We start from the raw sequence: 12578 nt of genomic DNA, 5'->3' as shown, positions 1-12578 counted from the left end.
GTCAGGCAGAGCCAGAACAGCTGGCAACATAATTTTCCAAGATAACAGATTACAAAATAAACATCGAAATACTTCAAAGGATGGTGCGTGAGTAAAGAGTCGTAAGAATTGAATCTGAGCCATTCTATGGAAGTGCTGTCCAATGCATCTGATAACAGGTCAGTCTTATTTTCAAGTGTACTTTAATGGCAATAAAGCTAATCATCTGGACTCTTCATCAGAGTAAACCAGTTTCTTCCCTTGAACAGCCAATTGCCTACATAAGATATTGTAATAAACCAGAGTGGTAATATGCAGTGTTTCAGGTACCCTCTAGAAATGCCTTCCCAAACATCTCTCTTCCTCCACCCTCATCTCCTCCATTAAAATGCTTCTCAAAAGCCATCTCTTCAACATAACTTTCAGACACCCTCCTAACTCTCTCATATCCAGGTTCGGCATCTATTTTCATAATGCCTACCTGTCAGCTGCTTTGGGACTCGCTATTTTTGAACATTAAAAAGCTTCTATATAAATGCAAATTTTTGAGAACCCCAGAAAAGCCAGTGGCACCTTTTTTCAAAGAAAGAAAAATACAAAGTTATCAATATTAACTGAGGCTTTAACAGGTTGCACCTTAAACTCCAGCCACTATGACTGCCAGTGTGTCTTTAAGAGAATCTTGTGCGTGCAATGTCGTAATAATGTCCCAAGTATATGCAATAATATGAGAAACCTGGATAGGATTACTAATTCAAGCAGGAAATACTCTAAAAATGCAAGAGGACTACCCAAAATTGAGGTCATGTCCATTACGTAGATAGACAAATCAAATCTTAGTTTTGAGACATAACGTAATTCTAGAATCCTGAATACATCCCTGCAACTACAGTCGGTACCAACTCCAAGTTGGATTGTACTCAAAGAAAAAGCACAGATGAAGGCAACAACACATTTCTTCAGGATTCCTCACTTAAACGAAGTAATTTGACAGCCTTGAAAGACAGTATATGTTACAAACAGAAAGAGATGAAAAATATAGGGGAGGTGAGAAATGCTGAAGGCACAGTTGAAGATAACTGTTTAGGAACTTCTTGAAGATAGGCAGTAAAATGGTTGAGAGAGAATTTCGTAAGGGAAGAGCTTAGTGACGGAAAGATCAGCTTTCGATGCTGGACCGGAGGGAGCAGAAAACAAGCAATATTCCGGTGACGGGTGGGTGCAGTGATGTAGCATTGGGGGTCATTCAGATGGGGTGGATTCAGGCTATGGAGAGAAAGGTGGGTGTCAGGAAACGCAGCTAAAGAGAATTCAAATAGACTGTGGAGGGATTTACAAATTAGGATGAGGATCTTGAACTCTATCTGAAGGAATCAGTGAGCCAGCAGAATTTGGTAAAAATAGGGGTCATGTGTGGGACAGAATATGGATCGCAGCTTTCTGAATAAGATGGTATTTGTAGCGGATGGATGCAGGCAAGACTGAGGAGCACATTATGGAAGCCAACCATTGTGGTAATGAAAGCATTAGAGTAATGGGGGAGCACGCGTGAGAGCAAGCGCTTGAGCGAGAGAGAGAATGGATAAACAACATTCCAAAAGGAGAAAGAAAGCAATCTTTGCATTGGATAAAATTGCAGTTCTGGGTTGAACAGGGTGCCAAAATTTGTAAATCTGGATCTGGCCTAAGCACCAACAGGGGAAATTAATGGCACCAAGCAAGAGCCACAATGGTGCTGGGAAGATATGAATAGGATGGCTTCCGTTTTACCGATATTGACCTGGAGGAAATTTCAACTCATTCAGGACCTGATATCAGACAGGCAGTGGGAAAGTAAAGCAATGACCTTGGAATCAAAGATCAAGACAGATATGCTGGATGCACATGTAGAAACTGATGTTTTGTTTGCAGATAACGTCTTGAATCGGTAGCATGTCAAGGAAGAAGAAAGGATCAAGGATACAGACCAGAAGCGGCCTTGTGGACACAGGAGGAGAAACCCCTGAGGGCACTGCTTTTGGATAGATACACAAATGGCAGCACAATAGTGTGTATGGTTGATGAAGATTAGAGAATGGAGTAACCAACAATTTCAAAGGCAGAGGAGAAGTCACGGAGGGACAACTAGCCACCAAAGTCGCACAGAATGCTGACTTGAATGTCGCTGCACTGCAGCAGGACAGAAACTTCATTAGATGGTTGCACAGTAACTGCTGGAACAAGTGACTGTATAGTTGGGCAGCAATAATGAATGTGCTCAAGGAGAAAATGGAAGAAAAGGCTTTTTTTCAGAATAGGGCGTGATGACTCCAATTTTAAAGACTGGGGCAGTGGCAAAAGATAGGAAGAAATTGATATCAATAAAGCATGGGTACAATAAGGAAAGATAATGCATATTAGACTGATATCCAAGTTCTATCTTGGGAACTGTGCCTCATCAGGATTTGACCACTGCTAAAATTTGCTAACAAAAAACAGGATGCTGAGGGGGTGATAGCGAGCAGTTATAGGGAAGTAGTGACACCGAAGTTACAGGATAAAGGTAGCTGGGTGACCGTCAGGGGAGGAAAAGGGAATAGGCACACAGTGCAGGGATCCCCTGTGGCCGTTCCCCTCAATAATACATATACCGTTTTGGATATGGTTGGGGTGGGGGGACCTACCAGAGGAAAGCCACAGTGGCCAGGTCTCTGGCACTGAGCCTGGCTCAGTGGCTCAGAAGGGAAGGGGGGAGAATAGGAGAGCGATAGTGATAGGAGATTCAATGGCTAGAGGAACAGACAGGAGATTCTGTGGTCGCGAACGAGACTCCCGGATGGTATGTTGCCTCCCGGGTGCCAGGGTCAGGGATGTCTCGGATCGAGTCCACAGGATTCTTAAGGGGGAGGGGGAGCAGCCAGAGGTCGTGGTACATATCGGTACCAATGACATAGCTAGGAAAAGGGATGAGGACCTGAAAAGCGAATATAGGGAGTTAGGTTGGAAGCTGAAAGGCAGGACGAGCAGAGTAGTAATCTCAGGATTGTTACCGGTGCCACGTGCTAGTGAGGCGAGAAACAGGGAGCGAGTGCAGCTGAACACGTGGCTACAGAACTGGTGTAGGAGGGAGGGATTCAGATATGTGGATCATTGGGATACCTTCTGGGGAAGGTGGGACCTGTACAAGAAGGACGGGTTGCATTTGAACTGGAGGGGCACCAATATCCTGGGCGGGAGGTTTGCTAGAGCTCTTCGGGAGGGTTTAAACTAGTTTGGCAGGGGGATGGGAACCGGAGCCACGGATCAGTGCATGGGGTAGCTGTTGAACAGGCAGATACCGAGTGCAGTGAGGAAGGTTAGACAGTTGACAGGGCAAAGTTGCAGCCAGTATGATGGGTTGAAGTGTGTCTATTTTAACGCAAGATGTGTCAGGAATAAGGGTGATAAACTTAGAGCATGGATCAGTACTTGGAGCTACGATGTTGTGGCCATTGCGGAGACGTGGATATCACAGGGGCAGGAATGGATGTTGGATGTTCTGGGGTTTAGATGTTTCAAAAGGAATAGGGAGGGAGGTAAAAGAGGTGGGGGAGTGGCATTGTTAATCAAGGATAGTATCACAGCTGCAGAAAGGGAGGTCGTCGAGGAGGGTTTGTCTACTCAGTCATTATGGGTGGAAGTCAGAAACAGGAAAGGAGCAGTCACTTTGTTGGGAGTTTTCTATAGACCCCCCAATAGCAACAGAGACATGGAGGAACAGATTGGGAGGCAGATTTTGGAAAGGTGCAGAAGTAACAGGGTTGTTGTCATGGGTGACTTCAACTTCCCTAATATTGATTGGAACCTCCTTAGTGCAAATAGTTTGGATGGAGCAGTTTTTGTCAGGTGTGTCCTGGAAGGTTTCCTGACTCAATATGTAGATAGGCCGACTAGAGGGGAGACTATGTTGGACTTGGTGCTTGGCAACGAACCAGGCCAGGTGGCAGATCTCTCGGTGGGAGAGCATTTCGGTGATAGTGATCACAACTCCCTGACCTTTAATATAGTTATGGAGAGGGACAGGACCAGACAGGATGGGAAAATTATTTAATTGGGGGAGGGGGAATTACAATGCTATTAGGCAGGAACTGGGGACCATAAATTGGGAACAGATGTTCTCAGGGAAATGCACGACAGAAATGTGGAGGTTGTTTAGGGAGCACTTGCTGCGACTGCTGGATAGGTTTGTCCCGATGAGGCAGGGAAGGGATGGTAGGGTGAAGGAACCTTGGATGACAAGAGATGTGGAACAGCTAGTCAAGAGGAAGAAGGAAGCTTACTTAAGGTTGAGGAAGCAAGGATCAGACAGGGCTCTAGAGGGTTACAAGGTAGCCAGGAAGGAACTGAAGAATGGACTTAGGAGAGCTAGAAGGGGACATGAAAAAGTCTTGGCGGTAGGATTAAGAAAAATCCCAAGGCGTTCTACACTTATGTGAGGAACAAGAGGATGGCCAAAGTGAGGGTAGGGCCGATCAGGGATAGTGGAGGGAACTTGTGCCTGGAGTCGGAGGAGGTAGGGGAGGTCCTAAATGAATACTTTGTTTCAGTATTCACTAGTGAGAGGGACCTGGTCGTTTGTGAGGACAGCGTGGAACAGACTGATATGCTCGAACAGGTTGAGGTTAAGAGGGAGGATGTGCTGGAAACTTTGAATGATATGAGGACAGATAAGTCCCCGGGGCCAGATGGGATATACCCAAGGATATTACGGGAAGCGAGGGAAGAGATTGCTGTGCCTTTGGCGATGATCTTTACGTCTTCACTGTCCACTGGAGTAGTACCGGATGATTGGAGGGTGGCAAATGTTGTTCCCTTGTTCAAGAAAGGGAATAGGGATAACCCTGGGAATTATAGACCAGTCAGTCTTACGTCGGTAGTGGGCAAATTATTGGAGAGGATTCTGAGATACAGGATTTATGATTATTTGGAAAAGCATGGTTTGATTAGAGACAGTCAGCATGGCTTTGTGAGGGGCAGGTCATGCCACACAAGCCTTATTGAATTCTTTGAAGATGTGACAAAACACATTGATGAAGGAAGAGCAGTGGATGTGGTGTATATGGATTTTAGCAAGGCGTTTGATAAGGTTCCCCATGGTAGGCTCATTCAGAAAGTAAGGAGGCATGGGATTCAGGGAAAGTTGGCTGTCTGGATACAAAATTGCCTGGCCCATAGAAGTCAGAGGGTGGTAGTAGATGGAAAGTATTCAGCATGGAGCTCGGTGACCAGTGGTGTTCCACAAGGATCTGTTCTGGGACCTCTGCTCTTTGTGATTTTTATAAATGACTTGGATGAGGAAGTGGAAGGCTGGGTTAGCAAGTTTGCCGATGACACGAAGGTTGCTGGAGTTGTGGATAGTGTGGAAGGCTGTTGTAGATTGCAAAGGGACATTGACAGGATGCAGAGCTGGGCTGAGAAGTGGCAGATGGAGTTCAACCTGGAAAAGTGTGAAGTGATTCATTTTGGAAGGTCGAATTTGAATGTGGAATACAGGCTTAAAGACAGGATTCTTGGTAGTGTGGAGGAACAGAGGGATCTTGGGGTCCATGTCCATAGATCGCTCAAAGTTGCCACCCAAGTTGATAGGGTTGTTAAGAAGGCGTATGGTGTGTTGGCTTTCATTAACAGGGGGATTGAGTTTGAGAGCCGCGAGGTTACGCTGCAGCTCTATAAGGCCCTGGTTCGACCACACTTGGAATATTGTGTTCAGTTCTGGTCACCTCATTATCGGAAGGATGTGGAAGCTTTAGAGAGGGTGCAGAGGAGATTTACCATGATGCTGCCTGGACTGGAGGGCATGTCCTACGAAGAAAGATTGAGGGAGCTAGGGCTTTTCTCATTGGAGCGAAGAAGGATGAGAGGTGACTTGATAGAGGGGTACAAGATGATGAGAGGCATAGATAGAGTGGATAGTCAGAGACTTTTTCCCAGGGTGGAAAGGGCTATCACCAGGGGGCATAATTTTAAGGTGATTGGAGGAAGGTTTCGGGGAGAATGTCAGAGGTGGGTTCTTTACACAGAGAGTGGTGGGTGCGTGGAATGCGCTGCCAGCGGTGGTAGTAGAAGCAGATACGTTAGGGGCATTTAAGCGACTCTTGGATCGGTACATGGACGATAGTAGAATGAAGGGTAGGTAGTTAGGTTAAAGGTTCGGCACAACATCGTGGGCCGAAGAGCCTGTACTGTTCTATGTTCTATGATTTCACCTCAATAAAATAAACTACATTTGAGCTGGGGAAAAAAAGATTTCAGACTCAATTCTTGACAGTGAAGAACAAGCAAGAGTCCAAACCATCAATAGGAATGACAAGACACTCTCAAGAGAGGCGTTAGCTTTTGTATGTAGTACTGGAAATACAGAGGCAACATTCTAACATTACCTATACCAAATATATACACACACACACACACACACACACACACGTGGTATGACTCCTCCAATTCTGCCCATCTGTGATCTGGTTTTACCTCCTGTGTATATTTGGAAGGTATGAATAAAAGGGAATAAGACCAACATTGAACTGCTCTTCACAAGAGTACAACATACCTTCAGCTCCACCTCTGAAGATCTTCAGCATCAAAAATACTAACAGAACTGCTAGGGTGCTACTGTGGGCCATGAGGAAAAGGTCACTGCAAAAACAGGGATATATTTTAATTAGTAACTAGGCATTTTTGCAGTATTTCATCTGTAAACATCTTACACGCAGTTTCAGATTTTAAAATACAATAACACTGGATTAGGACATGGCCTGTCACACATATACACATCCTGCCCCATGGCAATGTTCACAGCAAGTTAAGGACATGCTGTACGTAATGAAAGAATGTTTTATATTCTGTAATGCACAGTGTAGGAATCTGCTGCTAAAGTGGATCTATTAATGTGCTGTGTCCCTTTAAGGGCAAAAATTCTAATTGCTTTACTGAACACAGTCCCAGGGTCAATCAGCATTTAATTGTTGCTTTTTGGTTCAATTTACAAGTTGAAATGTGGCCAGTTTCAGACTGCAGCTGAGATGTTTTGCATATGTAACAAAGCAAGACACCCTGAGAACATTGTTTTACCATGTCATGGAATGGTGGATTTGGTTTCCGGAACATAAGATCATTGAGCCAAAAACGATGAAAGAGAAAATGGTTACAATACACAGTTGCATCTTTTGCACTGAAGTAAATAGTTTAATAAAGATAAATAACTTCAAAATAATAAATTTTGACTCCATTTAATTGTATTGCAGTTGCCAAGGTAATACTTAAAGTGACTTGTGAACCTTTCCTGAACTCCAATAAAAATAAAGCAACAGGGTGGAATTTGCAAGAATGACTCAAGTATTCTGTCCACCTTCGCTCATATATCCAGAGTTTTAAAAAAATTCTCTCATCAAATATGTAACAAAGGGAGCTTTCAGTGAGATAGGGTAAATCTGAATTTAAGCCATTGTTTCCGAGGCCATGTGGACTGATGCGTATAACTGGTGAGGTCGACCAGTGTATTCAATGGGAAACATTAATCTTCAATGGAGTTTGTGTTTATACCTTTGTTTGAAAATTAATTCAGTCAAATGTTGTTTTTATGGCTTAAATTAAATTAATTGAAATGTCTGCATGTGCAAATTAACAGAGAGTGGTGCAAATGAACCCACTGTCTCTGAATGCTGAGATATTAGCTTTAGTTCTGGCAAGAAACCTAAACTCCATGGATGAAATTACATTTTCATCATTCAAATAGAATATGGCATCAGGAAGGTTTTTCAAGAGACAAAACTCTTGCTTCTCCAACTCTATGAAATACATTCCACAAAAAAGTACTTTAACCCCTATGCACCAATTTTTTTCAATATTGTACTGTGTCACAACCGAGGTGGGAGTGCACTGCTAATTCAGTCCCGCGTCTCCACAGGTCACAACATATCAATAAATAGTCATTTGGTAGTACAGAACTTGAGTATTGCTGAAAATAGAGACATGTTGTCGAAACTTTTTGTCTTGCACTCACCAGGACAATAAACAAGAATAACCAATGAAAGGGAAAGCAACAACTTATACTGCAAGAGAGTGCTGATTGATTGGCAAGTGAACTCTGATTGGCAGAGGCATTGCCATGGAGAATGCACCCAGTTAATGGTGACTAACAGTTAACTGCCAAACTTTGTTTGAAATTTAAACCAGGCAGCTTGACTTCGATTAGTCAAGGCATTGCCCTGAGAAATGAACAAGCGAATGGCTGTCACTTACTGTGTTCAGCTGAAACAGGTGCAATGTGTGTACATGTTCTTTCTGTCTGCAAAGAACAGGGCCCTGTGTATTAATATATGTAGCTTCCAGTAGGCACAAATGCACCACACTGCGAGCCCAACTGACAACCTTAAATTGGTTGTCAGCGTAATTCTTAGCACACTGCGGATTATTTAGCAAATGTTGTCCAATCGCGGAATCACATCTAATGTCGGACACTGTGTTTTGTGTTTTGCAAGCACGGGCTGGTTGGGTACAGCCTGTACCTTGCCCGTAGTGAACAGCAGAAGGAACATGTTGTTTGATACGATCCGCCAGTCTTTGGGACATACGGCCTATATACCTAGCATCACACTGGCATTGAAATTCATATGATACATGGTAATCAGCAGGAGGTTTCCTTGCCCACATTTGACCTGATGCCATGAGACTTCATTTTTGAAGACTCCTATGGCAACATCCTCCCAACAGTGCCGCCACCTCTGCTGGTTCTGTCCTGCCGGCGGAACAGGACATACACGGGGAAGGTGATGGTAGTGTCTGAGACATTGTCTGTAAGGTATGATTCCGTGAGTATGACTATGTCAGGCTGTTGCTTGACTAGTCTGTGGGACAGCTCTCCCAACTTTGGCACAAGCCCCAGATGTTAGTAAGGAGGACTGTGCAGGGTGTTTTTCGTTATCGTTTCCGGTGCCGAGGTCGATGCTGGATGGTCCGTCTGGTTTCATTCCTTATTGACTTGGTAGTGGTTTGATACAACACAGGGCATTTAAGTGGTCTGGAGTCACATGTAGGCCTGACCAGGTAAGGACAGCAAATTTGCTTCCCTAAAGGACATTAGTGAACCAGATGGGCTTTTACAACAATGGACAATGGTTTCATGGTCATCATCATTCAAGATTTATTAACTGAATTAATTGGGTTCAAATTCCACCTTCTGCCATGGTGGGATTCGAACTCATGTCCCCAGAGCAATACCCTGGGTCTCTGGGTTACTAGTCCAGTGACAATACCAATACGCCACTGCCTCCCCTCTTGCTGACCTTCCTTTTTTTTTAAAAAGCATCCATAAAGTTAAGCTATTTCCAGATGTTTCAATGTCCATGAAATCTTAAAGTTTAAAAAAATATAGATTCCAAGCGTCAACAAAAAAAGGACTCTCTTAACAACTGTATAATTTGGCTTTCTTGTCATATTTAACATGTCAACAAATCTGAACAAGTAATTTAAACCTATACATATTGGCTCAGGTGGTAGCTCACTCACCTGAGTCAGAAGGTTATGGATTCAAGTTCCATTCCTGAGGCTTGAACACAAAATCGAACCTGACACTCCAGTGTGGTACTGATGGAGTGCTGCACTATCGGAATTGCCATCTTTCACAATAGACATTAAAGTGAGACCCCCATTGCGCAAAAAAAACCACGGCACTAGTTTGAAAGAGGAAGGGAGTTTTGCCCAATATCCTGGCCAGTACTTATCCCTCAATCAACATCTAAAAAGAGATTATCTGGTCATTTGTCTCATTGCGGTTTGTGGGACCTTGCTGTGTGCAAATTGGTTGTTATGTTTCCTATAACAGTGACTACATTTCAAAAAAGTACTTTGCTGGCTCTAAAGCAAATTTTGGATGCCCTGAGCATGTGAAAGACATGATATAAATGTAAGCCTTTCTTTCTTATTCTGCATTTCAGGAGAGAATAGGAGAATGTGGAGGACATATTCTGTAATTAAGGAGTAATCATTAATCCTGGGCACACTGTTCCATACATTATATTGTTACAAAATTGCTCCCATTTTTTAATATTTTAGTTTGAGGACTTGTATTAAAACTGAAAAGATTCCATGGATGTGTTTTTTTTAACCAAGTTCACTGAAAGGACACTGGTGATGTTGTTTGAAAACAAACTGTGGTGGAAATCATGTGTTTTTAGCTCAATAAACAACAGAACCCTCAGTGACCTAGGGAAAATGTTTACAGAGAAGCCACATGTCAAGGTTTATGGAAGTCAGGTAGTTGACCTTTTGTTGTGGTGTGAACTGTTTTGAAGACAGTTGGTGTTTTGCTGGCCAAGGGAATAGAAACCACCCAGCTCACTTCTTTCTCTACCTCTTTGAAGGAACCCTGCAAAGATCCAGCATCGGACAGCTAAAATCCCTGGTGCTGTATCTCTCCTGAGAAGCTGGAAAAACCTGCCAGAGTAATTCTCAACGCTGCCCCCTGAAAAGAACTGCTTTAGAAACAATCCCAGTGACCTGTCTTCATATACCCAGACACCAGACCAAAAGGGACAACTGACTTCCTTCCATATCTCCTCTTTTTTTTCCTCAAGTATTAGCAAATATTTGGCCAAAGTATTCTTTTTTGTAACAAATCTCTGCGAAGAGAATTTCTGTATTTTTTCTGTGTGTGTGTGTATATACATGCATGTGTATGTGGGGAATTTAAAAAGGGAACTTTCATATTTCAATCTGTGTGTTAATGCTTTGCGTCATTCCTGGATCAGTCTTGTTTGACAACAAACTGATCATTTTGTTGTTTATTAACGAAACCTCGTTGGTGTATTTTATTCTGGGATAAAGAGTAGAGTACATGATTGACCAAATCCGTAACTGGGTACACATTTTTTTTTAAAAAGGTGTGTTGTGACCTGCAGAGAAGTGGGACTAGAAAAGACAGTGCACTCCTCCCACCTCGGTCGTAACATTATGCACGAGGGAAGAGTTTTAGGATCATTGTAGTGTATGCTTATGGAAACCACTTTTTCCCAGACCAAAAAAAGCCTGAACTATCCTTCAATGAATCAAGTTTTTTTCCTGCTCTATCAAGCTCAAGCATTTTCCTGACATCCATCCTAAAGTGTCTTAACAGTTTTAGCTTGGGACCCTTGTTCTACTGCCTTGTTGACAGTGAAGCACTGCTTTGCATTTATTTTATCTAAGCCAATTAACATCTTGTATACTGGCTTCTATAAGGTCCATTATAGTCGCCTTCTCTTAAAGCTAAAGGATACTAGTTTATTTACTCTTTGCTTTTTGGTCATTCTTCTGACGCATGTGACTCTTCCATGCATTGGTTTTGTGACTTGAAAGATTCCCTTAACCCATGAACGTAACTGAACACAATGCTCAAGGTAAGGTCTGACCAATGCACTATATCTTCTAACTCACACTCAACTGACCCAGCAATATAACCTAGCATTCTGTTCACTTGGTTTAATGCTGCCCCACAGTGATTCAACATTCGGGGTAACAAAACAATCACCATTTCCAGAGCCCCTTTTATTCCACGCAATATTCATTCCTCTAATACCATAAGGCTAGGAAAGGAATGGGCAACTTGCATTTACTGGGCAATTTTCACATCCTCAGGATGTCCCAAAGCAATTCACAGCCAATGAAGTACTTCTCAAGTGTAGCCACTATTGTAATGAAAGCAAACAAGGTGGTTCATGGACGGTTCCAATGAATTAATCATATCAACATGGTTTCTGTATGGCCCTCAGCAATGCTACAATATCAAATTAGGGGTACGGTAGATAGTGGTTATGTTACTAGACTAGTAATCTAGAAGTCTGAACTAATGATCCAGTGACATGAGATCAAATTCAACCAGAATAAAACTGGAATAGAAGCTAGTCTCAGTAACGGTGACCATGAAACTATTGGATTGTCATAAAAGCTCATCTGGCTCACTAATGTCCTGTAGGGAAGAAAATCTGCCGTCCTTACCTGGTCTGTCTTATTATGTGGATCGAGACACACAGCAATGTGGTTGATTCTTAACTGCCCTGTGAAATGGCCAAGCAAGCCCCTCAGTTAAATTCAAGAAGGTGGCACACCACCACCTTCTCATGGGCAATTAGGGATGGGCAAAAATGCTGGCCTTGCTAGTGATTTCCACATCCCATGAATAAATAGAAAAAAAATTGTGCAGATAAAAGTTGCAGATCAGTTGATATAGCAGGGACTCATTTACAGGAGCGGTCTTTGGCACAAGAGAACTATCTGATAAAACTCCAGAACAAAAACTCAGAGTTAGCTACGCAGGATCTTCCTCTTCTGGCGTAACAATGGCCATTATTTATCAGATTCTAAGTTGAGAAAGCATTAACAGTGAGACTTTAACTTTAGGCAGTTGAGCCAAAAGACAATAGTTAGATGTATCACTTGTATGCAAGAGTTCAATTTGCCAGGGAAATCAATTAGAATGAGCTTTAGTCCAGATATAACAATAGATGTGTAAGAGAAGAAAGGAAAGAGGAAAATGTCCAATATCACATCTACTAAAAGAGACTGATCACAATGACATCCAATAGGTGAACATGAGTGAACATTGCCTA

General features: G+C 42.8%; 1 protein-coding gene across 2 annotated transcripts in view; it reads right to left on the bottom strand.

The window, feature by feature from the left end:
* reck (reversion-inducing-cysteine-rich protein with kazal motifs) overlaps nucleotides 1-12578 on the bottom strand; it is a 223797-nt gene that overhangs the window by 180822 nt on the left and 30397 nt on the right. For both annotated transcript variants that reach the window (XM_068032209.1, XM_068032210.1), the window contains one exon: nucleotides 6545-6630. In XM_068032209.1, the coding sequence (XP_067888310.1) occupies nucleotides 6545-6617 (73 nt within the window). In that variant the 5' untranslated portion in view covers nucleotides 6618-6630. The remainder of the gene's footprint in view (nucleotides 1-6544; nucleotides 6631-12578) is intronic.

Source organism: Heterodontus francisci, chromosome 5 (assembly GCF_036365525.1).
Source record: "Heterodontus francisci isolate sHetFra1 chromosome 5, sHetFra1.hap1, whole genome shotgun sequence".
NCBI lineage: Eukaryota > Metazoa > Chordata > Chondrichthyes > Heterodontiformes > Heterodontidae > Heterodontus > Heterodontus francisci.
The sequence above is the reverse complement of the archived record's forward strand: the minus strand, read 5'-3'. Positions and strand labels throughout refer to the sequence as shown.